General features: G+C 53.1%; 12 protein-coding genes across 12 annotated transcripts; 7 read left to right on the top strand and 5 right to left on the bottom strand.

The window, feature by feature from the left end:
- Nucleotides 1-784: 784 nt before the first annotated feature.
- SCP_0804500 (hypothetical protein) lies at nt 785-1,479 on the top strand (the record flags this gene model as incomplete). Its single annotated transcript, XM_027761038.1, has 6 exons — nt 785-842; nt 890-972; nt 1,029-1,097; nt 1,155-1,235; nt 1,297-1,371; nt 1,429-1,479. The coding sequence occupies 6 exons, from the start codon at nt 785-787 to the stop codon at nt 1,477-1,479; spliced, it is 417 nt and encodes a 138-aa protein (XP_027616839.1).
- An 891-nt stretch (nt 1,480-2,370) lies between these two features.
- SCP_0804490 (hypothetical protein) lies at nt 2,371-3,533 on the top strand (the record flags this gene model as incomplete). The annotated part of the gene is made up of 6 exons (XM_027761037.1): nt 2,371-2,629; nt 2,697-2,914; nt 2,969-3,080; nt 3,137-3,277; nt 3,345-3,448; nt 3,510-3,533. 6 exons carry the CDS (start codon nt 2,371-2,373, stop codon nt 3,531-3,533), a joined length of 858 nt encoding a protein of 285 aa, XP_027616838.1.
- A 345-nt stretch (nt 3,534-3,878) lies between these two features.
- Nucleotides 3,879-6,002, bottom strand: SCP_0804480 (hypothetical protein; the record flags this gene model as incomplete). Its single annotated transcript, XM_027761036.1, has 6 exons — nt 3,879-4,106; nt 4,165-5,140; nt 5,199-5,213; nt 5,275-5,542; nt 5,624-5,716; nt 5,774-6,002. The coding sequence occupies 6 exons, from the start codon at nt 6,000-6,002 to the stop codon at nt 3,879-3,881; spliced, it is 1,809 nt and encodes a 602-aa protein (XP_027616837.1).
- A 929-nt stretch (nt 6,003-6,931) lies between these two features.
- On the top strand, nt 6,932-9,402 carry SCP_0804470 (BRF1-domain-containing protein; the record flags this gene model as incomplete). Its single annotated transcript, XM_027761035.1, has 8 exons — nt 6,932-6,934; nt 6,992-7,102; nt 7,161-7,227; nt 7,279-7,350; nt 7,402-7,610; nt 7,677-8,751; nt 8,818-8,864; nt 8,953-9,402. 8 exons carry the CDS (start codon nt 6,932-6,934, stop codon nt 9,400-9,402), a joined length of 2,034 nt encoding a protein of 677 aa, XP_027616836.1.
- Nucleotides 9,403-10,269: 867 nt separating this feature from the next.
- SCP_0804460 (hypothetical protein) lies at nt 10,270-12,098 on the bottom strand (the record flags this gene model as incomplete). The annotated part of the gene is made up of 2 exons (XM_027761034.1): nt 10,270-11,796; nt 11,853-12,098. The coding sequence occupies 2 exons, from the start codon at nt 12,096-12,098 to the stop codon at nt 10,270-10,272; spliced, it is 1,773 nt and encodes a 590-aa protein (XP_027616835.1).
- A 1,285-nt stretch (nt 12,099-13,383) lies between these two features.
- SCP_0804450 (hypothetical protein) lies at nt 13,384-15,175 on the bottom strand (the record flags this gene model as incomplete). Its single annotated transcript, XM_027761033.1, has 2 exons — nt 13,384-14,892; nt 14,942-15,175. The coding sequence occupies 2 exons, from the start codon at nt 15,173-15,175 to the stop codon at nt 13,384-13,386; spliced, it is 1,743 nt and encodes a 580-aa protein (XP_027616834.1).
- Nucleotides 15,176-16,963: 1,788 nt separating this feature from the next.
- Nucleotides 16,964-19,393, bottom strand: SCP_0804440 (Protein farnesyltransferase subunit beta; the record flags this gene model as incomplete). The annotated part of the gene is made up of 9 exons (XM_027761032.1): nt 16,964-17,080; nt 17,139-17,275; nt 17,336-17,469; nt 17,525-17,612; nt 17,667-18,035; nt 18,158-18,306; nt 18,404-18,487; nt 18,810-18,965; nt 19,083-19,393. The coding sequence occupies 9 exons, from the start codon at nt 19,391-19,393 to the stop codon at nt 16,964-16,966; spliced, it is 1,545 nt and encodes a 514-aa protein (XP_027616833.1).
- Nucleotides 19,394-19,878: 485 nt separating this feature from the next.
- On the top strand, nt 19,879-21,279 carry SCP_0804430 (hypothetical protein; the record flags this gene model as incomplete). The annotated part of the gene is made up of 2 exons (XM_027761031.1): nt 19,879-20,481; nt 20,533-21,279. 2 exons carry the CDS (start codon nt 19,879-19,881, stop codon nt 21,277-21,279), a joined length of 1,350 nt encoding a protein of 449 aa, XP_027616832.1.
- Nucleotides 21,280-21,536: 257 nt separating this feature from the next.
- On the top strand, nt 21,537-21,980 carry SCP_0804420 (hypothetical protein; the record flags this gene model as incomplete). The annotated part of the gene is made up of 1 exon (XM_027761030.1): nt 21,537-21,980. One exon carries the CDS (start codon nt 21,537-21,539, stop codon nt 21,978-21,980), a length of 444 nt encoding a protein of 147 aa, XP_027616831.1.
- A 158-nt stretch (nt 21,981-22,138) lies between these two features.
- SCP_0804410 (hypothetical protein) lies at nt 22,139-22,804 on the top strand (the record flags this gene model as incomplete). The annotated part of the gene is made up of 1 exon (XM_027761029.1): nt 22,139-22,804. The coding sequence occupies one exon, from the start codon at nt 22,139-22,141 to the stop codon at nt 22,802-22,804; it is 666 nt and encodes a 221-aa protein (XP_027616830.1).
- Nucleotides 22,805-23,039: 235 nt separating this feature from the next.
- Nucleotides 23,040-24,276, bottom strand: SCP_0804400 (hypothetical protein; the record flags this gene model as incomplete). The annotated part of the gene is made up of 7 exons (XM_027761028.1): nt 23,040-23,249; nt 23,305-23,442; nt 23,504-23,644; nt 23,705-23,841; nt 23,900-24,046; nt 24,100-24,186; nt 24,258-24,276. The coding sequence occupies 7 exons, from the start codon at nt 24,274-24,276 to the stop codon at nt 23,040-23,042; spliced, it is 879 nt and encodes a 292-aa protein (XP_027616829.1).
- A 1,295-nt stretch (nt 24,277-25,571) lies between these two features.
- SCP_0804390 (hypothetical protein) lies at nt 25,572-26,618 on the top strand (the record flags this gene model as incomplete). Its single annotated transcript, XM_027761027.1, has 6 exons — nt 25,572-25,668; nt 25,729-25,826; nt 25,881-26,015; nt 26,078-26,185; nt 26,236-26,549; nt 26,609-26,618. The coding sequence occupies 6 exons, from the start codon at nt 25,572-25,574 to the stop codon at nt 26,616-26,618; spliced, it is 762 nt and encodes a 253-aa protein (XP_027616828.1).
- Nucleotides 26,619-27,345: the final 727 nt, after the last annotated feature.

Genomic DNA, 27,345 nt, shown 5'->3' with positions numbered 1-27,345 from the left:
CCTCTCTTGTAGACTCGGTCCGGCTGATAACAAGCGCTCCGTGCTGCTGACTCAGCACGGAACGAAAGCGTGTGACGAGAAACGTGTTGACGGTTGACCGGGACCCTTTGTAAACTTATTTTCCTCCGTATTGCTTGACCGGCTGGAAACAGTAGCTACGACGACACTACAAGACTGGACACTGGCAGTGGATACGGAGCGATATAACCCTCGTGAAAGCAACACAGCTGATGCCATAGATGCTTGCTGTTTGCGGCCTTACTGCTGGAATCAGACCGTCTATTGATAGGTACCAAGCGAATACCAGGAATGCATACCCACAAGCCCTAGATGTCCCGAGCTAGGCACGAATTACCGCACATTGTGGGTGCGAAGTTGAGTCTAGGCGTGTATCCGATGCCCGTGCATGCCGCCGTGTTGGGTACACAAAGGTAACTCCAAAAGTGGTAAGTGGTACTTTGTATTTCGGGGATTCTACCTACAGCACGCCGAAGCTCCTCCGTGCCGTTGGCAATTCATTCGCTGGTCTGCCGAAGGAATTATATTTCAAAAAGCAACAGCAGTGTTGTGCTCGATACGGACACTCCTTTCACCGAGCGAGAATGAGGATGGCGTGACTACGTATGGGTGCACTGACATTCGTGAGACTGTTCACTCGCGGAGTTGTATAAAGTCTTTCGTGGCTGATCAGAGGCCCATCGTCCACAGATCCTGTTTCAAGCGCAACCTCTTTTAACTCGCTCTTTTACCAGCCTCTCAAGGTTCCTTTTGTTTCCCCGCCAACATGGTAGCCACCTTCGTACTGTTCCGTACTTTCTCAGTCTTTGCCCTGTTCTTCGGTAGTGAGTGCTAAAGGCACCTTACTTGTCAAGTGCTCACCCTTAATCAGATACTCTCTTGGCACAAGCTGCCCCGGTTGGATCATACGGCAATGCTCGGGACAGCCTTCTTGTTCTCGATTCCCGAATTCCAGTACGTGTCGTCCACGTAGCTGATCTCGTAGATACTGACTGTTTCTTTGTCACTAGCTTGATCTAGCAAAGAGGAGTGGATGTTTCGTTCGTGGGGACTTCTCCGGATGCCTCAGAGAAGACACTGTAAGACCGACCTGTCCACCTTCTGTTGAGGTCAGTTCTGATTTTAATATGTTCTAGTCCGAAGGGGAGGTCATAGACGTAGCGCCTGAGCTTGATGTGCGCGTCGTGGAGCCTGTAGAAGTGGCACCTTCTGAGGAGGTAGGCGTCCGTCTTCACTTTTCGACGTTAGTGGTTGATATTGATATACTGCGGTCATTAGTCCAGCAAAGACAAGAGATCTGGATGCTTCATGCGTGGCTTTTTCGATGGATGTTTGCGGGAAGATTCTGCTGATGTAAGTCGGAATTATCTTACTGTCGTTTTTAATTTATATAATTGGCGGTATATCCAGTCCGTCGAGGAAGAACCTGCTGCTCCCCCCGAAGCGCCAGTGGACATGTAGGTTCTAGAAACGGTATGCGGTGACCATCACGCCTTTAACCGCGATCCTTACTTTCCATTGATCCTAGGCTGATATCAGGGCAAGAGCGGCTTCTTCCTCTCTGCTTCTTCAGGTCGTCTCCATCGCAAACTGCATGATCCTTCGTCTAATCGTCCTCACTCCCGTTCACTTATCACATAATTATCCCGCTGTCGCAGGAGAACCTTCGCTATTCTGTGTCCATTCTTTTCTCGTTCACCCGCCTTTGTACCGTCTATCATTGTGGCAACCGTTCTTGTCCCTAGCTCGGGCCAGCACAGGCTTGCGCCAATTCCGACTGGGAGGACAAGCGGTTCACATGTATTACTTACGGAAGGTCTAGTTACTGTCTCCATAGCGCGGTTGCGTCCTGTATCCCTAGAGCTCGTTGTCTGTTGTCCTGTTACCAGTGTTATCGTTCTACGCTATCGTCTTGTCCTCGATTTGTATGTACCCTAGGAATATGTTCTTTAGTTTCATTTCCCCAATAAAAAAAGTTATTTTACGGAGTACGAATTGACCACCGCAGTTTATGCAACCGACACTGTTCAGTGTTATGTCTATGATCTGTGACCCGGTCTCGACCAGATGAAGATGGGCGCTTAGCATATGGGCGCTTTTTGAGAGCTCTGCCCGAATATGGAAGGCATTCAAGTTGAGCAGTCAGCCATCCTCCAGCCTCCACCATGTCTGCCTCCATAAAAATCACGATGCACGAGGGGAAGCTTTCCGCATCTTCCTCTCATTCTACCATCTCCTTCCTGGTCGTCAAGAGCTCGCCGTATCCTCCACACTCTTTCAAGATTCGCCCGCGAAGACATCCACACTCATTCACCACCGGACATCCCCCATCTCCCGTACTTCGTCGCCATCATGCGTTCATCTGCCCCCAGCAAGTTTTCCCTTTTCTTCGCAACTGCCGCGGCAATGCTTGCGGTCCCCACTCTCGTAGGAGCGAACCCCGCCGTGTCGCACCCCACTACCACGTCCAACCTGGTCGCACGTACAGGATCGCTCAACCCCGTCGGCATCCTCCTCAACACCTTTCATCTCTCCAACCCAGTGCCTCAGACCAATGCTCAGCGCATGGCCCGTGGTCTCCCGCCCAACAGGCCGCGTTTCCAGCACTCTGGTCAGCCGCCTTTATCCATCCATTCTTCGTCCGCTACAATCACTGATCACATTCTGTGATATTGCAGCGAGGCGCATCGCACCGAGAGCGTCCCCCGCTCCCGGCGCTTGCAACACACTGACGGGAACGCTCCATGTCGCCGGCACGGGCATCGACCCCAACACCTTCGTCTCCCGTGTTCCCAACCAGTACGGCGAGTACGGTGTCACAACCGACACTGGAGACGCACTGCGAGTGCAGTTCACGACTTGTAACACCGGCCTTCCCCTTGACCTGGTTACGCTGGTTAGTATCTCATCCCGCCCGCATTGTCCTTGGGCTGACGGTTATCGACGGTAGAACGGTATCGCGGACTTCACTCTCCTCGGTGGTATCACCGGCTATGGCAGCTCGTCCTCGGACCTCACCACGGGCTCAGACAACTACGCGTACCTCGGCGGTACGACCCAGAGTGCGTCTCATTCGCTCTCGTCTGGCACCAACTCACTTACCGAATAATTCTGACAGCCGCCCCGCATGCTCATCCCTCTGCGGGCGACAGCTCGTACTCCTTTGCGACGGGTATGGCGGAGAACGAAGAGAGCGCAATCTGGCAGGTCGACGCAGCGAGCGGCGCGGTCATTGCCCGGTGGATCAACAGCGATGGCGGTTAGTATACTTCCAAAGTGGGACGCGACGACCGGTGGCTGACATCGGTGGTATTTCGATAATGCAGGCGCACCTACGACATACCTGGTGTACAATACAGCGAACAACGTCATCGTGCTCACCGCTGATCCTGGCGCGTTCGCGGCAAACTTCGGACCCGGGCCTACTGTGGTGCGTAGACGTCTCCCCACTCTCCACGCAGAAACAATCAGTGCTGATCATGCTTATACAGACACTCACCTTTGTCGAGGGTTAAGGGTAGCGGTGGATATGTGCAGTAGACGCACGGCAACTGAGGCATCTTATCGCAGGGATCATGAATTGGGAATAGGATATACCATGAGGGCTACTACGTTATCCGTCACTTCGTGTATGATCTTCGTGTATGATAGCAGAGGAAGAGCTCGACAGCGAGCCACACTTCAGGACGTTGATAGAAAACCGGACGAGAGAGAGAGAAACATTCTAAAGGCACGAGCAGGGAAGCAGTAGATAATCAGTATACACGCAATAGCTTAGCGTCTAGGATCTAAACATCTGGCATCTGTCAAATACAACCCATCAACGTTCAACGACACAAGCCAAGGGACATTGATCACACTTAGAGACTCCCATATGGGGCAATGCGTCGAACGCACTTCGGCTGCGGCTCGTCCCAATCGTTGTCGGGTGCAAAGAAGGGGGAAGGGAAGTCACCCGGTTCTGTCGTAGGCGGCGCACCAGGCGGGTATTGTGGTGGAGGGTTCGGGGACTCTCCAGGCGGACGAGGACCACCGGGCCTGGGAGGACGGATGACGAAGTATGGCCAGGTAGGCAGGTAGCACTCCTCCTGCGGTATCGTAGATGCGTGTCAGCGTACTTTTGATCATCAAAAGTTAAGGGCGCACCTCAATCGAACACGCGGGGCGGCACTTGACCCACACGCTCCAATCCAGCCACTTCATCAGGTAGTCAATGTCAATAGACCATTTCTGCAAAATTTCGGAGACAATATCTTCGTCTGCATGCTGATCGACATCCATCCCAGACTTTAGCTCATCCAACCCGCCTTCGACGCCCTTAGCCCACATATTCGTCACGACGCGGCAGATCTCACGACTGGTAGAGCGCACTGCGCTGAGCAAGAGGTGCTCGGATTGCGTAAGCCGGTCCGCGAACGCAGGAGTGGTGATGTACGCCGTATGCGCGGTCGAGCAGAAGCGGAAGACCGGTGCCGCCCACGCATGTAGAGTGGCGGCGTCGTCAGTCCCGTTTGAAGGCACTACGGAGTGCAGGATGTAGGGAGTGAGCATGGTACGCAGCTGGTCCTGCACCTTCTTTGCCGTCTCTAATTTGGTACTCGGATCAGTCCCGTTCAGAATGTATTGTACCAGCTCGAGCCTGTCGGCGTAGCGGTCCACTACCACACGCAGGAGCGTCTCCCAGTCTACCCCACTCCCACCAAGCTTGCGCCGCAGTAGGTCCTCCAGCCGCACCGTAGAAGCGATGATGTCCTTGTGTGAAATGCCCTGCAGTCGGTGGTACCACCGCTCCTTACCCTCACGCATCGCGATAAGGCTTGGGACGAGCTCCGTGTCGTAGAACGAGAGTATGCGCGAGTAGTCGAGCTGGATGCGCTTGTCGCCAGGGTAGCGGTTATGCCAGTGCCCAGACCAGATTACTTCGTGAATAGCTGTAGGCATCGTGTTGTTGTCGGGTGCGAACGTGTTGGGGTCCTTGTCGGGTGCGAATGCGTGTGGGTTGGTGTCGTTCCGTTCCGGAGGCGGAGGTCGGTTACCAGGTCCACGCGGTGGTCTGTTGGTTGCGAGATTGAGGAAGGAGACGGTTTCGACGCCGGACGTGAAGTCACAGAGCATGATCTCGCTGGAGTGGTCATTACATGAGAGACTCGCGAAGACGAGAACATGATAAGAGCACTTACAAATCCATCTCCATTCTGAAAAGAAGCAATGAGAAAAGTTAACATTGTGTTCCTTATCCCGCGTCGATACACTGACCTGAGGAAACCATCTATTCCGAACGGTTTCCCCCACTCGCAGAGCCTAGCAATCCTCTCCCTCTCGTTTCTTAACGTCATATTCGGCGGGTTAATCCGACCCCACGTAATGATATCCTGAGTGTCGAACGGACCGTTGGTCATTTTGGCAGCACTGCTTCCGTCGAAGTACAAGATTTGCAATGGACGCGTGGCTACCAGTGTAAGATGCCAACACCCTGTGTCAGTCTGGCCACGACAGAAGAGGAATGAGTGCTCTGGATCGGTAGCTATGGTTCAAGTACAGGTTCGTGTCGAGGAGGCGGCGGTAAACATCAGTATTTACATCTAAGCGAAGCAATCGAACATACCGGTCCACTCCGGAACAGTGGGTACTTCCGATGTAGCAGCGCCGTGGTACAGTAATGTCCCCGTAGGCAAGATGCCTGGTACAATATTGTGACCTAGACAAGAGTACGATGAAGCCATACGCAAGCGTACTGTACAGACGTCATGCTCACCGTTCCGCAGGCGAGTGTTCGGCCAGTGCTGCAGGAACGAACCGGCTGTGTCAAAAATCCAGTGACCTGTAGCGTTGGAAGGAGGTGTCGCGCTCAGATTCCACTCGCCCAGATTGACGTCACCTCCTACATGAGCTTCGGGCGGAGGTGAGAAACCGAACGGAATCTGCGCTGCCTGCACCATTGCGGCAGCACAGGACAGACTGAGGGCAAAGTCGACCAAGCGCATCGTTCAGAGCTGCGCACGCCAGTAACCCGCAGGTTACTTACAGCGTTATCGAGCGTGGAGACAATGCGCAGCTGCGTCCTTGATGGATGAAAGCCACCGTGACCGAGTCACTGCAAAAGTCGATCGCGTCCGAGCAGGCACACACGTGGCAGAACCAGGCGGTTATCAGATAGAGCAGAATTCAGGACAACCTCCTAGTGTTAGGATGAGATAGCTGAGTACGAAGCTTGTCGCTCAGCACCTACACTGACAGAGATGTAGAGCAGGAGACAGTAATGGAAGAACAGAAAGGCGATCTCACGATATAATAATGTCTGGCGTACACGATGAGGCTAGATCAATTCCTGCCCCTGAAAATCACGAATCAAATATGATTGCAATTGCTTCAGGGAGTCACTTCGATATGAAAGAGAACCTGAGCTGGCGAGGTCTTCGTCGGTGAGCTGGAAACATGGTGGAAATGAGTGGCTTCATGTCAAGTGGCACACGATGATGTCTAGTCACACAGACTGTCACAACTGCCGAGTCACAGACCTTTATGGGCGCTTGGCGGTTCTCTGTCTCTCGAGCGGCTGGTCGCGCAGAACTGTTACCACTCTTACGCCGCGGAGGATTTGCCTAAGATAATCCTTTTTATTTTCGCACGCCATTCTGGGGGTGAAACTCTGCGGTAGACTTTTCGTACCGTAAATCGCGAGTGAGCACTCCTTCCATGTCTGCATTGACTCAGAGACGCGATTCTACTTCCCCGTCTTGGACGCTAAAATTGTATCGTTTTTGTGCAGAAGTGTTGAATTACAGGTTTATAATCTGACAGTTCTGTTGACGGTGAGTGTTTTTTTTCTGCATCAGCTCTGTTGGTTCAGTCATGACAATGTAACCCGATACAGCTCTAAGACTTATTGTAACATATCCATGCACTCAGTACCATGGTGAGCATTTTGTTGGCTTTCTAGTATAGCCACTCATAAGTCTCTCCTTACCCTCAGACCGTCTGCACAGATTGCGGGGGGACGGTCATCGAGTACGATGCCGCGGCCGGTAATGGCTTCTGCGTGCAGTGCGGAACGGTCGTTGAGGAGAACACGATTGTCAGCGAGGTGTGTGGCTTGTTCCTGGAAGCTTATCTGAACATGTCACCGAAAGATGCTTTATCAGGTAATGTTCGGCGAGACGAGTACCGGTGCAGCGATGGTACAAGGAAGCTTTGTTGGGCAGGGAGCAAGTACGTTCGAACGTGCATTAATCAAAGTCCCTCATTGATGACCCCCCCTAGCCCGTGCTAGGATGGGAGGACCGTTCGGAAATAGGGGAAGTAGTGAGAGCAGGGAACAGACTATCGCAAATGGTAAGCTTTGGTTTCATTTAGCTGATCGTTTCCCATCATCCTCTTCTCTAGCAAGCAGAAAGATTTTCCAGGTCGCAACGGTAATGAGACTTTCTGAAGTAGTCTCACTGGCTGCGACGAGACTGTACACGCTCGCCGTTGAGCACAAGTTCACAAAGGGGCGCAAGAGCATGAATGTTGTCGCCGTGTGCTTGTACGTTGCGTGCCGGCAAAAAGAAACACGGAACTACATGCTTATCGACTTCTCCGACCTTCTCCAGGTGCGTCCCTCACCATCAATCTTTCCACACACACTTATGTCAATAATCACCCGCATGCCCATATAGGTGAATGTATTCGAGCTTGGGCACACATACCTGCAGCTCGTGCAGACGCTCAACCTGCGGCTCCCCCTTGTCGATCCATCTCACTACATCTCGCGCTTCGCCGCGCTGCTCGAGTTCGGCGAGGAGACGCACCAAGTCGCAATGGACGCAGTGCGGCTCGTGCAGCGCTTCGACCGCGACTGGATGACGCGCGGGCGGCGACCCGCAGGCATCTGCGGCGCGGCACTGCTGCTTGCCGCGCGCATGAACAATTTCCGCCGCAGCATCGCCGAGATCGTACAGGTCGTCAAGATCGCGGACACGACGCTGAAGAAGCGCCTCGAGGAGTTCAAGTGTACGCCTTCCGGCGCGCTCACGCTCGCGGACTTCCGAAGCGTGTGGCTCGAGGAGGAGATGGACCCTCCAGCGTACACGAAGGGGAAGGAGAGGGAAGAGAAAGATAAGGAAGGGCAGGATAATGATGGAAAGAAGACGAAGAAAGGTAAGGGCAAGGGCAAGGGAAAAAGGAAGAAGCGCAAGAGGGGCGAAGAGGATGAAGGTGAGGCCGACGATGAAGCTCAGGACGAAGCTCATGAAGGGGAGGAGATCGAGGTTGCGCCGGAGCCGCTCCCGCATCACCAAATTGATCCTGCCCTACTCAACCAGGGAATCCTGACGGGAACTACTCAGCCTCCCCTATTCTTTCCTGAATACGACGAGACCGACTCCAACATCGACCCAGCACTGCTTGATCATGAACATCCTTCTGCCCCACCGCCAATACCTATGCCTCAGAATCTACTACCAGACAAAGTCCTAGAGATGGATCTGCCACCGCCCTCCCCTATGGAGGAAACTGTGAACGCTGTTGTCGCAGAAGAGGTCTCGGACTTCCTCGCGAACGCGCAGGGTGCCGTGCTAAGCTCCGCGCTAGCCGAGGCAGAGCAACGGCGCTTGGAGCATTTTATTGGCGACGACGAGCTGATGGGCCTGGACGAAGATGAGCTAGACAGATTCCTCCTCACTGAGGAAGAGGTGAAGATAAAGGAGCGCGTCTGGGTTGAGATGAATCGAGAGTATCTGGAGGCTATTGCCGGTGAGTACATCAAGAGATTACGCGTCTGTAACAAATTGCATGACTTTGCTGAATGGTATGCTATAGCGAGAGGCGACCAGCAAGGTGAGGCGAAGGACAAGAAGAGTCGCAAGGTTCGTATCCCGAGCAGGGCAGATCCTTTACGCTCTGTTGTCTATTTGTCTTTGTTGATATCCGGTGGCTGATCGCATCCTACTCCAGCGACGGAAAACGAGCAACAAGCCGCGAGATGCCTCAACGCCGCACGGAAGTACAGCAGCTGAATCTGTACGCAACCTTCTCAAGAAAAATCCGAAGTACAGCAAGCGGATCAATTATGACGCGCTCAAGGACCTCTTCACGGAAAGTACCATCAAGACGCCGAGCACGCCAGGCCTAGATGACAAGGACGACGGCCTGTATGTCATGGACGACAAGAGCGACGGAGAAGGCATGCTCATCGTCGAGGAGGGCGGCGGCGGGGTCGGCATGGCACCATCTCAGTCCAGAAATGTTACCCAGCGGGCGCCAGTTGCTGATACCCATCAAAGTACAGAATACGTTGATCTCGGAGAGGCGGATGAGGATGCGGTTGGGGAGGACGATGTGGAGGAAGGAAGCGATAAGGGTGAGGACTATGGAGAGTGGGATGCATACGAGCAGGAGGTCTGATCTGCTTCGAACGGCGTTCGAGTCTGGTAGCATATGTTGTACTGCACTCTTCTGTATCGTAGAGCTGTATCCGTAGTCAATTGTCGCGCTTCAAGTTCAACAAGCATTCCATGATCTCCTGGTATGTGAGGCGTCGTGCAATACGCGGTAACAGCAGCAATTAATGGCAGGGTGGCTCGGCAGCACGCGGTGTAATCCAAAAATCTGGAATTAATTGCCGGAAGAAAATCGCCGGCGCATCTCAGTGCATTTTCCGTGAAAATGCTGCCGCCGGAGCCGAGTCCGGCAGTGCCTGCGCATCATTGGCCTTTTCAGAAATAAGCACAGACTGTACGTAGAGATCGTTAGTCACAGAAGATGTCGATATATACATGACAAGGTGCTCGTGTAAAATCGATGGTGCAGCGGAAAGAGGTTCCCCGCAGGAGAAACATGAGATCAGACAGATATAGCACACCAACCCAATGCAGTACTCTAATTTCTGAGTTTGTGGGAAGACGCACTCGAGACGCACTCAAGAAGCACACGGCCACGGATGTGGGCAGGCGGATCTCCTCAGCCTCGCTGATCGTCCCACACCGCAAGTAACCCAGCTGCACTGATAGACTTCTGGAAGCGTGTTCCGGAATCTTCCTCACGGAGAATGAGGCAAATTGAGTTTGCAAGACGATTACGTCGAGGTGAGGTGGGCGGGCAACAAACAGAGGTCAGGATGGCCAGACGCATAACGTACGGATCTTCCTGATTCCAAAAGGCGATACGTGTGAAGTTGAGCACGCCATCGCCTGCGAAATATGTAGTGAACGTACGCACCTCCCATGGACACACAATGACAAAGCACAGTCCGGTGGAGCCATACCCGTGCCGTTACGCTCTGTGTCCGTGCCGCACACGCAGATCCTGCACCTCCCGCTGCAGCCGGTCGCTGCGTTCCTTTTCCTGCAGCCTAGATGTGGTGAGGCGTGCGACCTCGCCGTGGAGAGCAGCCATGCGAGCCTTCTCGTCCATACGCGCCTTGATGACGAGCGGGAGGACTTTGCCGAGCTCCATCCAACGGACGCACGCCTGTGTCATGCGCGCGCGGCGATCATCGACAATGCCCGCGCGGTCGAGAGTGATGCCGAAGGCATCCGGCCAGCGGAGTCCCGCGATGATCTCGCAGCCGAGCGCGCAGAGCTGGCTGAGGAAAAGCACGACGGGCTCGACTCGGTCAATGTCGGACACACCGACGTACAGCTTCTCGAGCCGCGCGAACTGCGCAAGCGTTGGCTGTGTCGGCAGCGGTACCTGCAGCCCCGTCGCGTTGAGGTACAGCCCGAGCCTGCGCAGTCGCGGGCAGTGCCGCGCGAACGGAAGCAGCGCCTTGGGCGTCAGAGAGGATAGAGAGAACTCGATGATCGCGTCGCAGTTCAGAATGAACGTCTCGATGTAGGGTAGGCCCGTCGCGAACTCCTCCATGTCCCGGTCGGTCAGATTAAGCGGGTAGTCCCATCGGAACTCGAACCTGGTCAATCGACGGCAGGACAGGAGCGGACGGAATGTCTCCATGCTCGGCCTCTCGTGTACGGGAGGAGGCAGGACTGATATGGGAGAATCGGGGTGGATCATGAAGTCGACGTGCAGCTCGCTCAGCAGATGACAGCGGTCCTTGATGACGGTGAAGAACTGCTGGACTACAAGTGGGTCGACGACGGCGAGGACATGCACACACAAGTAGGTGATATTGACGGGTGAGAACCGGCCGCTGAATAATTGTATCGCAAATGTGATTTGAGAGCACATACACAAAGCCTTCAAGGAAGGAAAGGCATGGTCGTGCAATATCGGAGCGAATTGCGACACATCAGTCCGGTCGCCGTTCCCAAGCTCGATAGGTGGAGATAGAGAAATCGTATCCAGGTGGGGCAGCTTGGACAGTTCCGCTGCGATGCGAGACGTGAGGCCATATATGGGGGCCACAAAGAGCTGCAGGTGACGCAGTCCGCGTATGAAACGAACTACATCCTCTTCAGTATCGCGTATTGAAGACCTCTGGGGTAGGCGCAGAGCCAAATACGGCAGGAGTGGTATCCGCCTTATAATCTGCTGAAAATATTCAGCCAGCGGGGGAGCGGTAACATTGTATACACCAATCTCGAGCCTCTTGAGCCTTGCGTGCATAAATACAACTGAAAGTTGCTGCATTACTGGTGTGCTCGCGCACCAGGTAAGAGACTGTAGGTTAGGAAAGATTTCGGACGTGGGATACCAGTTTGCTAAGAGATTCAGAGCGCTTGGATCGACGCATCTGCGTCGAGTCCTTGGAACATATTCCTCATATGATAATTTGCGCACACGGCATGCGTAGCGTTGGAATCTATCCCAGTCCCTTCGTGTGGGAGCTTTCTTGAATTTCTGAGAGTAAACTTGCTTGATATCAGTGGACTTCATGTAACGAAACGGCAACTGACATGAATGTAGAAAGCCTGACCGTGAGGCAAGGTGGTAGACTTTTCTGGCCTTCCGAATGGGGCCAATAAGGCAAGGAGTTGCATGAGATCGTCAACGTCGCGCCACAGCATGTCGAGCGCGATTTCGGACCAACGCCTGCATACGCAGGCTGATCTGGCGAGCGAGCGCATGTCGAGGTGAGCAAGAACCATGATTAGCAGCTCATTTATGGCCCAGGGCGACTTCGCAGCCTTCGGACTGGCCATGGTGGTGTTGATGCTTCGGTGCAGAGGCCCTGCGGAGGATCTAAGTAGGATGAGAAGGAAACAGGGCCGGTCTATATACCGGCCTTTGATCAGCGTCGGCCAATGACCTCGGGCTTATCTCAGCCCTCGGTAACCGGCTCCCGGCGTCAAACCGGCCTCCTTTTTGCTCGAATATTATCCGTGGACCGGAATTGAACCGATCATACCACCAGGGTCAATGTTTATCGCCCGGCCGGCTACTCCAGTGTCTGTTTTTCTTCTCATTCCCTCTGATTCATCGCACAATCGAGGATGCCAGTTATTCGAAGATGTAATGTTGAGCGCAGCTGTTAAACGATATCTCCAGCGTACGCAGAGCGAGGGCTGGGCACCACAGACGCGTGCGCGTTATCGAGATTCTGTCATCCGGTACAGTAGCTGCTGACCCGCGATCGACTCGCTCGCCAAGTTCAAAGATTGTTTCAAGGTTTTTTTTAACACCGTCTCTTCTGGTTATCGCTTTCTCTCCTTCGGCAAACCACGCAGGCGGAGCTTACACCACTCTTCTACTATTAGGTAACTTGCTATATGTGAGGACGGCTCATTTTATTTCATGTCGGTTGTGAATGGTTGTTGGAGCTCATTTGACTGGTGTCGTCAGTAGTTAATACGCAGGGAATTCACGCTCGAGATTAGTCCCGAGCGCTGTGCACTACACCCTGACTCAGACCCTCTGACTCGTCGTGCAGAGCCTTAACAGGGCGCACAAAGCATTGTGAAGGGTCCCAATCACGGAATTTATCTGTCACCCACGGTACGGAGGATAACGACGACGACAGCTGGGCGCGCAACAGCGGTCCTGCGCTAGGGGAGCCTTCCCAATGTCTGCGCGCCTCTCTCATCCTGGTTTACCGTTGGATATTCTGCCTAATGCTGGGGACTGCGTACCCGCATTCACGAGGATGTCCACCCGTGTAGAGTTTTCGGGATGGTGCATGTGCTCAAGCTTCAAGGTTCGGAAATCATTCCCATGCCGAAATAACGGATGTCGACAGTATGGTGAAATCATATCGTAGGTGAGATATATTTACACGCTCAGCGTTATGAACGCTTCGTGCAGAACCACCACCACAGCTCGAGGAAGAGAGAAGCACATAAGGTTAGCTAGTCCTAGTCAGATGGAGTAATCATGATGCTTCCAAACAATGTTTATCCCCTTATCAAACTTAGCGTGCACGGCCCCGCGTCCCATGGCCCACCGGCATGCCCAAGGCGTGCCCATCGGAAACAGCCACCGCAATCACAATCACAGCACCAGGCACGACGAGTCTACGGACATGGGGAGCGTGGCTCGCTCCTCGAGGACGCGGCAGCGCACGCGCAGGTCCTCCACCTCGCACTCGAGCACACGGCGCCGCTCCCGCTCCTCCATGCGCAGGCGGGTGAGCAGCGGGAGCACACGGTCGACCTCCAGCCAGCGGTCGTACCACTCCGGCCCGCGTTGACTGAGTTCTTCCGAGAACGCGGTGTTCTCCACCTGTTCGAGGTCGTCCTGCCACGAAAGGCCTGCGCTCAATTTGCACCCAAGCGGACAGAGCTCGCTCAGGAAGAGGGCGACCGGCCCCGGCTCCGTGATGCTTGACAGCCCGAAACACAGCTTTTTCAGCTGGCGGAATGGCTGCATGAACGGCGAGTTCGTCTCGTGCGAAAATGCGTCTAGGTCTGCGCTTGTCGCGGACACGAACAGGCCGAGCTCCCGGAGCTTGGGGCAGTGTTTTGCGAAGGGGATGAGAGCGCGGAGTGTGAGGGGTTCGGTGGCGATAGGTATCGGGATGGGCTCGCAGTCGAGCTCGAGCACCTCGAGGTCTGGCCATTTCGACGCGAGTTCTTCGATTTCCTCCTGCGTGATCAGCAGCGGCAAGTACCACTGCAGCTCAAATGCGATCAGCTTCGGACATGCCAGAAGAGGGCGCAGGTCGTTGAAGCTCAGCATCTCCGATGGGGGCAGTGACCTCGTCGCACTGTCGATCAAGTCTGCTGCCATATGCAGGTCGAGGTACAGGTGCGTCAGCAGCTTGCAATTCTCCACCATCGTCTTCAGGAACTCGGTCACGACCGCGGGCGGCACCATGGATAGGGCGTGGATGTAGAGCGACGTGAGATTCGTGGGGGCATAGGTGCCCTTGAGGAACCTGTTCATATCCGCAAGATGCGCGCTCAATGAGAGGTCGCACAGCGAGGGGAACGCGCCCCGCTCCAGCATCGGCGCGAAATGCTGAACGTCTGCGAGGTCCCCTTTTCCCTGTTCGGAAAGATATTCGAACTGGATGGTCCCCAGGTGCTGCAGGGCAGACAGTGCCTCAGCCACGCGGGAGTTGTGACAGTACAGTGGGAGGACGATCTTGCTCAATTTCGGCAGACTGCGCACAAGCTCGCAGAGCGCGCTCTCGATCTCGCGCACTGGGAAGCAGAAGCACAGGTCCAAGCACGTCAAGTTAGGCATGCGCTCTGCGATGTCCTTGAAGAAGTCTGCAATGGAGTATATGGGGGTCTCGTACAGGTGGGTGCGGAACTCCTTCACGCCCTCGTGCATGAACATGAGGGAGACGCGCACGTTCGCGGGAGTCGACCGCCATTCGAGAGACTGTAGATTCGGCAGAATATTGAGTGTGGTGCGCGTACGCGCTATCTCGTCAAAGACGGCCTGACCGAGCACATGGACCGTCTTGCCGTTTGTAAACGACAGCTTCCGCACTCGACGCGCATAACGCGTGAATCTCCTCCAGTCGTCTGGACTCAGCGGCTTGGCGAACGCCTGGCGAAGCGTTAGACAAAGCTGACAGCAAAGTCTTTGACTGACTCACCATATAGAAATACGGACTATCCTCCGTAATAAACGGAGAAAGAAGACGGAGTAAGCGATGTAATTGGCTCACTTCGCGCCACAAAACGTCGAGAGCGATCTCAGACCATCTCTTGCAGACGCAAACATTTGTCCTGTTTGATTCCTCGTCCAGAAAGCCGAAGACAAGCTCAATTATCTCTGGGATTTCGAGAACTCTGTGCAGGGTTGAATCATATCCGATAGAGGCCACCATTGAGGCTGAAAGCCTTTCCGAATGTGCGACTGGAGACAAGGGGAAGGTGTTGGTGAATCTCAGATTCAGCTCCCGGTTAAGTTGTTTTCACGTGATCTACATGAGCGTTTATGCATTTAAATAAATCAGTGATTTATGCCCCGAGAAAAACCTCGTTTCAGCTTTCATAATCTTGTGTACAGGCAACATGACGCGAGCGAACGCCGTTAGGACATGAGTCTTCAAAATTTCGGAGTGGAAGTGTCTGGAGGAACACCACCGCCAAATTTACTGTTGCTCAAGCGCAAAGTTTCTTTATGCTTCTGGGAACATTTGAGTGCTTACGTTTTCTTGCTCGGAGAGCAAGCTCTCCCGACCCAAAAGTGAAAGTGTCCTTTTTACACAGTTGTTGTGCATTATTTGTTTTGTGGCAATTCTGTCCGCTCCCGTCTCCGAGCAAGTTCCGCCGCCGCCTGGCGGCCTTTCGAGTGGCAATATTCGGAGGAATCTGAAGTGGGTATCCGTTTCCATCAATAATATTCGTAATGAATCCCGCCGCCATTTCATTGGAAAGCGCGGCCGTATCCCAGATCACAGGTGCCTTTTAGGGATATGCTTCACTTCGCTCTCCGGACAGTTCTAGTCTCGTTTTTCCACCGTCATGATGCCGCTTCTACAGCTTACAATCGGTGAGCGATAGTGAGATTTTGTATTATGCTGCAGTTTGAATAACGCGGCTGTAGACGCGAAGAGACAACTCTTTGCTCTCCGATCAACCACCTTCCCCTAGAGATTCTGGGTCATATCATCCAATTCGTCCTGGAACCTCATTGCAAATATCCCTGGATTGGTACAAAGGACTATGGTTCACTTGTATGGCAAACTTGCCTGGATTTCTTGCGAGATGTCTGCGTGACGCATGTCAGCCGTCATTTGCGTGATATTACAACGGATCTACGTTTGTTGTGGGCACATATTCGGACTCGGAGTCTACTTTGGGTACGGAAACCTATGTTCAATATTCCAGGATGGAGCCTTTACACGTTCACATCAAAAGCTGCGGATTCAAATTCATTCGCTACTTCATTAAGTTGAACACATGACATCTTCGAACGTTTACGTGGGAGGGCGAGTGCGAATGCCTCATTCGGAATTTGCTCACATGTTCCGGTGCGCCCCAACTTGAATCTGTTGTCCTTCACGGGGGAGCTCATGAAGGTGAGGATATCCCAGACAACTTCCTTTGGTTTTGCGATGATCTCTCGTGCCTCCAGTTATCTATCTGGGGCCTGGCATGGCTGTTGGGGAACAACTTCCTTCCCTCACCCAGCTGGATCTCTCGTTCCTGTATTATCATGGCGTTGGCTCGGAGATCATGTCTTTATTGCACCAAGCACCGAATCTTGCGGACTTGATTCTGTCAGGTTTGACACTTGGACCATGCCATCTGACTCTCGGAGGCTCCTATGGTCTCGCTGAAGCACTTGCACACACTGACTATCAGATCCATGGAGAGTGCTTCGATTCAAGATAAGGTGAAGCACTGAAGTTGCAGAAACAGGGTGAAACACCCTGCCCCAGACACGTATCGTCACAGAATGTCGTAGTCACAGCTACACGTCACGTGTACGTTCTTCCGAATTGTCTCATTATCCAAACATCACATACAGATACAGCACACCTTTGCATATTCAATACATCAGATCAATGAAGTCAATACAGCTGCGAGGACCTCTCCATGCCCAAGCCAAGACTCCAACACCAAGCTGAACTTACGGCGAATATCTGAGAGGCACTCCACGTGAACATTCACTTCTCGGCCGCGGGATGCTTGGGGCGGCGCTCCGGCACCTGCTGGCCATAGAAATGCTGCATCATGCCCTCAGTATGCGTCGCAGTGAGGTTGAACAAAGGGTGTGTCGCGTTCTGCCGATCGGTACAGTTCAGTTGTGGGCGCAGGATGACGGAAGTAACGCATACGTACCACGCGATTAACCGCACCGCCCACGTACTTCGACGTCCCCTCTTCTTCCACCCACGACAGGGCGCTAACGAACGCCTCCTTCCGCATAGCGTCCCATTGTGACCGCGCGGCGTCGGACGCAGGCGTGAATCCGAAGCCTACAAGGCGTACCGTAAGCATAAGTCAGCCAATCGTGATGGCATGTACCCGACACATGCCTTCGCGTTCGTTGATCGTTTCATCACTCCAGCTTGCAAGCAGCTCTGCTCTGCGCGCGTCATCGGGAAGGACTGTGTGCTGAGCGGCCGAGAGACCTGAGAGGCAGTACAACGTGTGGTACGAATCCGCCGACCTGGACAAAATCCCTGCATCAGCGCCACGTCCGAAGCCCAAAGCGCAGAACTCACTTGGGCGGCTTGTCTCTCAGACCACCGGCAGGGTACTGCCCTGCGTACAGGATATACTCCTGCAGTGCCTGTCGGTTGAACAGCGAATCTGCGCATCTTCACAACACCATCCAGACTCACAGCTGGAGACGGAGACGCTCACCATCGATATCCGTCCACTCCTCGGCATGGGCCCCGGGCTCGTGTGCCCCAGGGACACACCCGGGACCAAGGAGCCCCTCTACGAGCCCGACGCAGCCGCCGACCCACCAACTGTAGCACCCATCGACGAGCTTGTTCGTGCGGCCCCGGAATCCGCCGAGCTCCATATGCGTGCCCTGCATCTGCGTGAGCCAGCGTAGCAGCGCGTGCATGTTCACCGTGGGGCGCTGCGACGTCGAGGACGACGAATAATAATGGCGTAGGTACGGCTGCAGAAGTACCCAGGTCGCCGTCGCGCAAAAGGTGTAGCCGCCGTGGGCCTCACCAAGAAGCGGGCGTGGGGCGGACGCGTCGAACGCGCCGTCATCCTCTGGGAAAGAATGTCAGTCTTTGACATGCTCAGCGGTATCGCAGAAGTAGAAAGTGGAGTCTAGCGACATAGACCACAGGTGAAAGTACGAATGGGGATACTTAAAAGTCTAGGTAATTCACCTTCAGGGAATGCCCACTCGGGGAATGACGCATTCCCAAAACCACCTTCATAGCTCTGACAGCTTACGATGAACTCAGGCATTCCTTTCAGAAGCTCCGGCGTAACGATGTTCAGCAAAGTGGCCGTCGAAAGGAGACAATAGAGCCCGCTGGCAGATGAATCAGGATACTGCATTTTCAAATCGTAACGACATGCAACCAAATGCTCGTGTACGTAGGGCGGAGAGAATGAGAGAACGAACTTACCGAACATCGACTTCGCCATCTTGGGTTACGGTATAAGATCCATCAGGCTGCTTCAGTGACAAGAAGAATTCGTACATCTTCGTCCTTCATTGAAAGGTCAGTTGAAATCAGATGAACAAATGAAGCGAAAGAATTGTGTGGCGTTGCTTCAAAGCAGAGTTATTGTCACTTCAAAAAAAGACCCAGAATAATTTGCCGGAAGTAATGGAATACGATGGAGTATATGGCTGAACAATAGGGCCCAGTATACCACCCTCTGTTGAATCCAATGCACAGACAGAGACTCTACAGCAGGCAATTTGGAAATGAACACATCCAAGCATACTCGAACCGCTAATCTTGCAACGCAAATAACGCAGTGAATGGCAAGCACAGCCTTCATTTCGCCCTCAGACAGAAGACTCACCGATCGATCTCATCCCACGCACCATCCGGACCAGGTTGTCCAACAATAGCGAGCGCACACACAGCAGCATAGGTCGGTAGGAGGTGTGCTGCTTGTCCAGGACCCCCTGAAAATCCACCATAGGGATGCTGCAGAGCTAGGAGAGTCTGCTTCGCCCTAGCACGGGAAAAAATCAGTAACCGACATATGATCAGCAACGCTCTTGGCGTGCACCAAAGGGAGTCTACAGAACGCGAACGGCGTAAACCATCGAGTACCGCATTCCTCACGTACCTCTTCCTTGTTTGATCATCCATCCCTATTCCCAACACACTAAACCCTTGAAGTGTCCAGTATATCAGCCATGGCTGACTTGCATCCTGAGAGATATAACGCTCTGGAAATCCTTGGAGGAGGTTACGTAGGAGAAACTGGATATGCAGTTGCTTCTGAAGAAGAGGTCCGGTCTCCGATGTCCCTGCTTTTCCAGAAGAGTCCCCTGTCGCACCTGCGGCCTGATATGTTTCAGAAGAAGGGAGATGCGCCTTCAGGACGTTCTCAGTGACCGATTGAAGGCTAGAGGTCGCAGTGGGATAACCATCCATGGGCGTGGGTCGCGACAGACGATCAGTAGCCATGTGCGATATCCAGGAAATGCTGATAGAGGTTTGTGATTAATCAACAGACTTTACAAACTTCGACGATTGAAGAACCACAGCAGCGTTTGACAAGGTTCCAGGAATCCAGGATGCGGATAACGACCTGAGCGCTCTCGGCTATTGTCTGTGTGATGCTATTGTCACAGTCACGACCTGTGATTGCACGCGTTATACTCACAGTCACTAGTCACGGTAGACTTACCTAGTAGCTGCTTTTAATCCTCCTCTCTAACTCAAACTCAGCCGCGGATCCAGCGTCTCCACTAAAGACATGCGCAGCTTTGCTGTGCCTGAGCAGCGTAGCGCTGGGATTTCCTTTGGCAGGATGATACCAGAGAAGACAGAGTCGACTTCTCCTCCTGCCATTGAGAGGTGCGTGGGCATGCAGCAACTCCTTCGACGAGGTTAACCCTAAGCCGCTCTAGGTCGCGATGGAACTTCGCCTTCTCGTAGAAACATCTGAACAATCCCGGAAACCATCTATCATCGTGGATGGGAGGCAATGGGCCCTAACCGAGCCTCTAGACATCCACTCGGAGGTACTCCCGCAATACACTTGCATCTCGTATGTGTGGGGTGAGGGACGAACTGCGAATCCAGTCCATCCGACGTCGATCATGTCCGATCGCACGCTGCCCTCACTCGCAGCGGCGATGTGTAACCACGGCTCTACGGCGTTTTGGATTGATGCCTTCTGCGTGCCAGTTCAGGGCCCTCAGAGGAGTGCTACGTTGGAGAGTATGGGGTTCATTTATAGTCGCGCAGCGTGTGTCATCGCGGTGCTCTCTAGTAGGACTTTCGCTGCGATCGGGATGATCAGCAATTGGAATCCATCGCAAGCGTTCTTCGAAAGGGCCATCCTCGACGATCTAGAGGCCGACGCGTGGATCCGCAGCGCATGGACGTTTCAGGAAGTCATTAACAGCCGAGAGCTGTTAATTGTGGGCGAAGATGGCTCCCAGAAGTTGCTGAAAGGAATACATTTCTTGAACCACCTAGGTCATTACATCTCCAAGTATCAGGACGCGAATGGTGTCAGTGCATTTCAGATGACCCAAAACTACCCTCATCTCGATGCCTTCCAGGATCTTATCATCGATTGGCAACTCTCCAATATCATGGACACTTCTGCGCTACAGGTGTTGTCTGCCATGGATAGGCGGGTGTGGGTCGATAACAAGAATTACTTCTACTCAATGATCGGAGTCATCAGCAGCGAACCCTCGACACGTTCATCGAATCCGACGATTGAAACTCTGTCGGAGACTTTCATGGGCTTATGCGAGGCCAAGGGGGACTACTCATTCGTGTACTCAGCCGCAGAACGAGACGACCGTCCGGGTTTTCGCTGGCGTCCACGTTGCACCGTCCTGCCATCTGTGCTCTCATGGCACAGCTCCGGCGAATCACAGCCTGTGAGGAAGGACGCCCAGGGAATTTGGCTGCAGAAGATGATGGTCCTCGAGCAATCTCCAGTGGGACTTGCACCTCGGGGTGGCGTCATGAACTGGCTGCACGGCCCTGATCTGCAAGAGCGCAGTGAAGCCGAGATTGCAGACCGTACCGCTGTGGCTCTCACGCAGATGGGGTTCACTGGGAGCCTGGAGTGCATTTCCACTGCGAAAGGACTTTTCTATCCTCAGCATCCACTCTCTTCTAGTTCGGCGCTGCGCATCCAGATTGGCGTCGCGACGAGTCTACGGTGGACGTATGGTGCACCGGGACTTCTGGCATTCGTCGCCGCTGATGCGGGTCCTACCCTCTATATTCCTGGAGTTTTCGTCGGAGATATACCCGACCAGGGTTGTGAGGAAGAGCTACTCCTTCGATGACAGGGACCTTCGCTTGAATGACCGGCATTCGATCTTCTCGGGTTGTAGCGCGATGCGATAGTCAACCTCACGATACGTAAATACTGCCACCCGGATTTGCGTCGAGTCCCGCGTCGGCACCATCTTCCTCTCGCCCTGATCCCTGATCAGCCATAATATATCTAATAACATACAACGCATAATACTGTAAATCATACCCATGCCCGTCTCCCGCCAAAACCTCGTCCCCCTCGTTGTCGCGCTCACATTGGCCCAAGATGACGTCGAGCTTCGACTGGTGGCCGTGCCCCTCCTGGGGCGCCAGCACCACCACGCTCTCGACCGCGAACGTGCTCGCAAACCCGACTGGCGTGGCGACTATGGCTGGGACCAATCCAAGCTCCGTCACATCCAATTTATCGCAAACACTCACCTTAACTGCGCCTTCCGAAACCGTGCTGCCCACGTCCGCCTCCACCACCGCTTCTGCGCCGTCCTCGCTCATCCCGATCATCGCCCTGTCTCCCGCACGTACGGCGTGCGCAAAGCTCGCGCCACGCAAGCCGTTCAATATCGCGTACCTCGCGCCAGTCTTTGCGCTGCTCGGCGCTGCCTTCGGTGCGCTTGCAGCGTGGTTCTTTTCTCGTAGGCTCTACCGTGGACGGGAGCGCGAGACGCTCGAGCTCGGGGGACGCCGAGCGTGTACTCGCCAGTACCTGTGACGAAGCAGTCGCCGCTCGCTCGTGGCGCGAGCACTGGCCGGGGGAGCTGGCTTGCGCGCGCGTTCTCTTCTTCTGGCCATCGCGATGACTGCAGTGTTTCGTCTGCGGACACTGTTGTGCAGCCGTCTGCGGAGCCCAACTCGGTTTCGGCGGGGTATATGCACGTCGAGGTGGAAGATGATCCGTTCCTCAGCATCCCTGTCGCGCGGGGACAGCCGTCTAGTGTAAGTTCTAACTCTCGGTCTGGCTCTGGCTCTGGCTCCGGTTACGAGTATGGCTCTGGCTCTGGCTCCGGTTACGAGTATGGCTCTGGCGCTGGTTCTGGCCACGGGTATGGTCCTGTCGCCTTGCGACAACAGGTGACCTTACCCAGTATGCTCAGCAACGACGACGCTGATGACGGGATCCCGTACGACATGCCCCGGCACAAATCTATCCGGAGCGGGATCCTCGAGCGGCTGAGATTCGGGACGGTGCGCCGCCCCGCGTCGCAGGAGACGGTTAGTAGCCCCGCGGCGTCCACCGTGCAACACCGCCCTAGGCACCGCCGCGCGGACTCGGACTTCAACGTCGACGATGTGCAGGCCGCTGCCTCGAGCGCGAGCGAGCGTATACTCGGGCAGATGCGTAAAACGGTACGATGCCGAGACAAGAGATATGTTGTCACGGGCGAAGAAGCTTTTCGGCGCAATAGTGGCTATAAATTCACCGGGCTAGAGTGCCCCATATTTTCCCTCTGGCATCGTTTTATGAGGTTCTCCCTGATATTTGGCTTATTGTGCGCAATGTTGTCCCTCCCGAAAAGGCTTCCAAGGCTTCCCTAAGGCGAGAGAAGTGTTGGGATGTGTTCGTGTTCGTGGCAGGAGAGATGGCTTTATTTGCGTAACAAGCAGTTTGTTGGGCGGTGTTTAATTATTTGCGTATCCATCATGTTTGTATCAACCAATTTCACGAAATCCACTAGCGAATTGAAAACGACATATAACGTAGATTTAGCTGAGATTTCAAAGTACTGACTCTTGATCTGCCTAGTGTGAAGTTGTGCGGAATGAATTTCGGCTACAATTCCAGCAGATCGTCGGCGCCTCTGCGTCTGCCATGACCCCTGACGTGCCACGAAAGACAGACACGGAAATGTTCAATAAAGAACTGGCTGGATATACCATGCGCTTTCAGAACGGCCAACTCTTGAGAGACGTCGTCACTGGGAAGTCGTCCAATGACAGGAGCACCGGACCTCTCAAACCGGTACAATGTTCCATCTGTAGGCTGTTAATTGATTGAACCAGTCAGTAATAGGTCACCTGTGAGAAATTAAACTTACCCATATGCCGAACTGATAATTGTCAAACAGCTTGTGGACATCTGCCCTCAGAAGCATTGCATTCTCCGGTTTATCTGCAGATTTATAATCTTTCAACTGTTCTGCCACATCATGTGGCATTGCTGCCATAGCAGTAGCCTGCAAAACGACGACGAATTATCAGAAACACAATATCTGACAGAATGACTTCTATGCGCACGTCTCCTGTGAAAGCTAGAGGGAAAATATGGGCCACCTCTAGCCCAGTGAAGTTATAGCCACGATTACGTCGAAGAGCTTCTTCGCCGGTGACAACACATCTCTTGTCTCGGCATCGTACTGTTTTACGTGTCTTGTTACTCTGTGAATCCGCACAATATCGTGAACTGATGTACCACGGAATATCCATTATGACACTTACACGACGTTCTGGGTTATTCTTGGGACTTGGAGTTGCACCGGATAGAGGTCTTAAGGGATCTCGTCCCTCTTCGCGCTTTGAAGAACAGAGTAATTTTTGCAGTTCGATGCTCACGGGAATCAGCTTCTCATCAGATACTCCACGCAAGGTAATTAGTCAGGATATCACCGTAAGGATGGTAGGGAATATACATACACTTATAGAGTGCATAGTGACCCGGGTTGAGCAGTGCGGTGGAATCCTGAGGGAGATGCTGATCTACAGGTGGCGGTGGCAAGAAGGCACGGTGACTGTTTCTGGAGAACAGCATGGGATCATTGCATGGCACAAGAACCAGCTTATCTAGGGTGAACAAAGTAAATTAGGTGCAATTTCCATGATGCCAAATTGCTTACCAAACTGCGGACCTTGCGTGAGGTCAATGATCATGGCCAACCACCGATAGAAAACGTTAACTTTCAATTTTGAGAATGTGTAGCACCCTTCAAAACGACCGATTGTCAATTATCAGTTGTCTTGCTGTAGTCCAATCCTCAAATACTCTAATACTCACCTGCGACAAGCTTTATCATGCGACCAAGACCGACCTTGGAGCACCAGACGTGGACATCTCTCTGGTCCTCGTTGAAGTAGTCTGCCTTGTCGTACTCCATAGTGACGAGATAAGGGATTGGAGATTGAGTATCGAGTATTGAACAGAGTAAAGTTAAGAGTTAACGATGGAGGATTGGGTCAATCGACACACCTCTTATATAGCTTAGAGTGTAAGGACTATTCGCCACAATGGAAGTGGGCACGTTGCGGAAAACAATAGAGTTGAAGAAATGAGCGCTGAGAAGAGCTCACCGGCGTAGCAACTGTTGATGTGATGGGCGATAGTGGGCACTCTGTGTATGCTCCGTAGGCAGTAGCAACCCGAATTCCAACACATCTGCTTGTATAGAAGAATCGATCTGGCAACCGCATGATGTCAGAATTTGATCGACTGCTTGAAAGTTGTCCTGGATCACAATGATTGAAAATTTAGCACTCGCTATAAAGCACACGTCGACACTAGGGACTTGCAAGTTGTGGTGCAATTGCCAACTTCTTGGGCAGGTTGTCCAGAATCATTGAGAGACAGCCAGTGAAAGGTTGATGTGTTTGATGAGCTAGTACTACTAATCGCCTATTTGCATAATGGCGCTACTACCTCCGAATCGAGCATGATAGCCACATCAGTACTCAGAGACCGCTCCGGATAGACAAATGCAGTGAAAATTAGTCGTGAGGAGATAACAATCTTGAATTGTTGTCAAGAGAAGCCTGAGTGAAGAACTTCACCCGGCGACTCAAACATGGACCCACCACCCGAATTCGGAAAAATCTCACCGGTCGGCCAGACAACAAGACTCGACGACAGATGGTCGCTTTCAAGTTCGTCGAGATAACAATACGTGCTGGTGGTCCCACGCCGTAATAGCATTACGCCACATCCTTGTCCACTAACTTATAAAGGTCAACAGAGCCATTGGGGAACCATCATCTTCACCATACTATCCGAGTTTGACATGAGCCAGTCTTTATACCAACCCATACACACGCTCTCGGAGAAATCCCGCCATCTACAGCGCAATTTCTTCATGTGGTCTGATCGTCTGGTTGGTGGTGCGTCGAAGAATGTTCCGACCTATATGTCGAATATGACTGACCTGCCATTTGGACGGGCTGTGCCATCATCCCAGGCCTACATTTAGATGAAAGTCACCGACTCTCTGCAGCCACACTGCGTCGCTGGATCCTACTCCTATTCAACGAATATGCCTCGGATTTTGAGAATGCAGACATTTTCGAACTTCGACCTGTTGATATCTCCTTCTCTCGAGCAATGCTTTTTAACTACGCCGTCTGTCCTGCGGGCAATTCTATAGACCAAACATCGACCGAGGCCTTGGCTCCGGGTGATATAGGTATATGCCGTCCTGGTGCGTAGAGCGTAGAAGCAAATTGTTCAGTCCGTCCGCCGTGTCTAACATTCTTGTTAGGTCTCAATGGCTCTGTGTTGGCTAAATTGCCTCTCCTAACAGAAGGGAAATCGTTCGCCTTCCTGAAGAAAAGCCTGTCAGATGTTGGAGGCCTTGAGGTGCATCTCGAAGAACTCCATCCGCATATTGCTACTGACTGCTTCCACCTACAGTGGGGTGAAATGTCCGGGTCATTTCAGCAAGAAGTGAAAGTGAGAGACAGCGAACGCTGCATCGTCACGGGCACACCATCCAATGAAGCTTCTCTGGTCATCAGCTGGATCTATCCTCCATTCCTTGCATCTTTCGTGAGTCTGGAAGGCAGCCAATGTCATATCTTACATACAATAACTTCGTGGTACACCTCCAGGACATGGAAGAAGACATCACCCAATATCTTTCAGTTACAAATGCACTGACAATGAGAGAAGATCTTGCCAAAGGCTTCGAAGAGAATGAATTTGGCATTGATGTTGATGTAAGTGTGCTACCACTTCTCCCGCAGATCTAATACATCCGCAATGCTAGGATAATTACCGTATCGTGTCGTTTGTTCCCTCGGCACCCTCTTACCTGTTGCCTCATACCCATCTTGATCTGTCCCACTTCAGTCCGAATGTGCGCCCGAATGAGCAATACCTCAGACGTCACTTTATCATGTGCCTCGTGGTCAACTTCCTCGGTGGAGATATCTCCAAGCAATATGAGGACATCGATCCGGACGAATTCTGGGAAGAGCGTGGTGTGTTCGACGAGGACTATGACTTCAACGAACCGGAGTGGCACACGGAGCTAGGGCGGGAGGCGAAAGCACTACTCCTCAGAAGATGGCCAGGAAGATAGTGAGTGATGATTGTTTTACTTGACATGATTTGCGGGACTGAACGGTTTGGCCTGACAGCCAAGACTAGGAGAAGTAGCTAGCTGGGTCATGGCGCAATTTGACGTCCAATGCGAGGGAAGTGCGGGTCGCTCGGTGTCTGTAATTGAGAATGTTATTGAATACTCACAGCGTATAAATGAATGCCCATGAAAACATGGAGTCATTTCTCTGCTTTATTTTATTTTATTCTCGAAGCTAGGGGGACAGAGTATCTCTGAAGTAGTGGCGCATCGGTATTTACAGTAAGGAAACTCCAACTCAAGGACCTTGACTGATTTAGATATGAGACATCCATGTGAATCTGCTCCGCTTCCTAAGTGCTCGGTAGCTGAGCTACGGAGTGGAGCACGGCTCACTAAGATAGTGTTCGCCGTGCAATGTAGAGTGCTAGTCTTGCGGGTTGGGGAGAGGTGGATTCCGGCGGCGGCTCAAGCTCGGAACAGGCTGCAATAGGCGCCTCACAGGACTGCGACGGCCCGAGAAGTCAGCGGGCGACCGGCAGCGGAGGGGCGAAATGCGAGGGGAGCCTGAGCGGAGAGAATCGCGGAATCCAACTCGAGCGTGAAGCGGCGGAAAGTCGTTGAGAACACGGCTAACCACCGCTAGGACGCTTGAATCAACAAGGGGAGGTGGGTGGGATGAAAACGAGTGAGAGGCTGTAGATGCAGGAGGAACAGACTGGCGCTTACGGCGCCTATTCCTCCGCCTTCAGCCTCTCGCTTAGTAAGCACTAGTTTGACTTAGCGCTCGCGAGC

Source organism: Sparassis crispa (assembly GCF_003851025.1).
Source record: "Sparassis crispa DNA, contig_000007F, whole genome shotgun sequence".
Taxonomy (NCBI): Eukaryota; Fungi; Basidiomycota; class Agaricomycetes; order Polyporales; family Sparassidaceae; genus Sparassis; species Sparassis crispa.
Note: the sequence above shows the minus strand (reverse complement) of the source record. Positions and strands in the feature narration are given on the sequence as shown.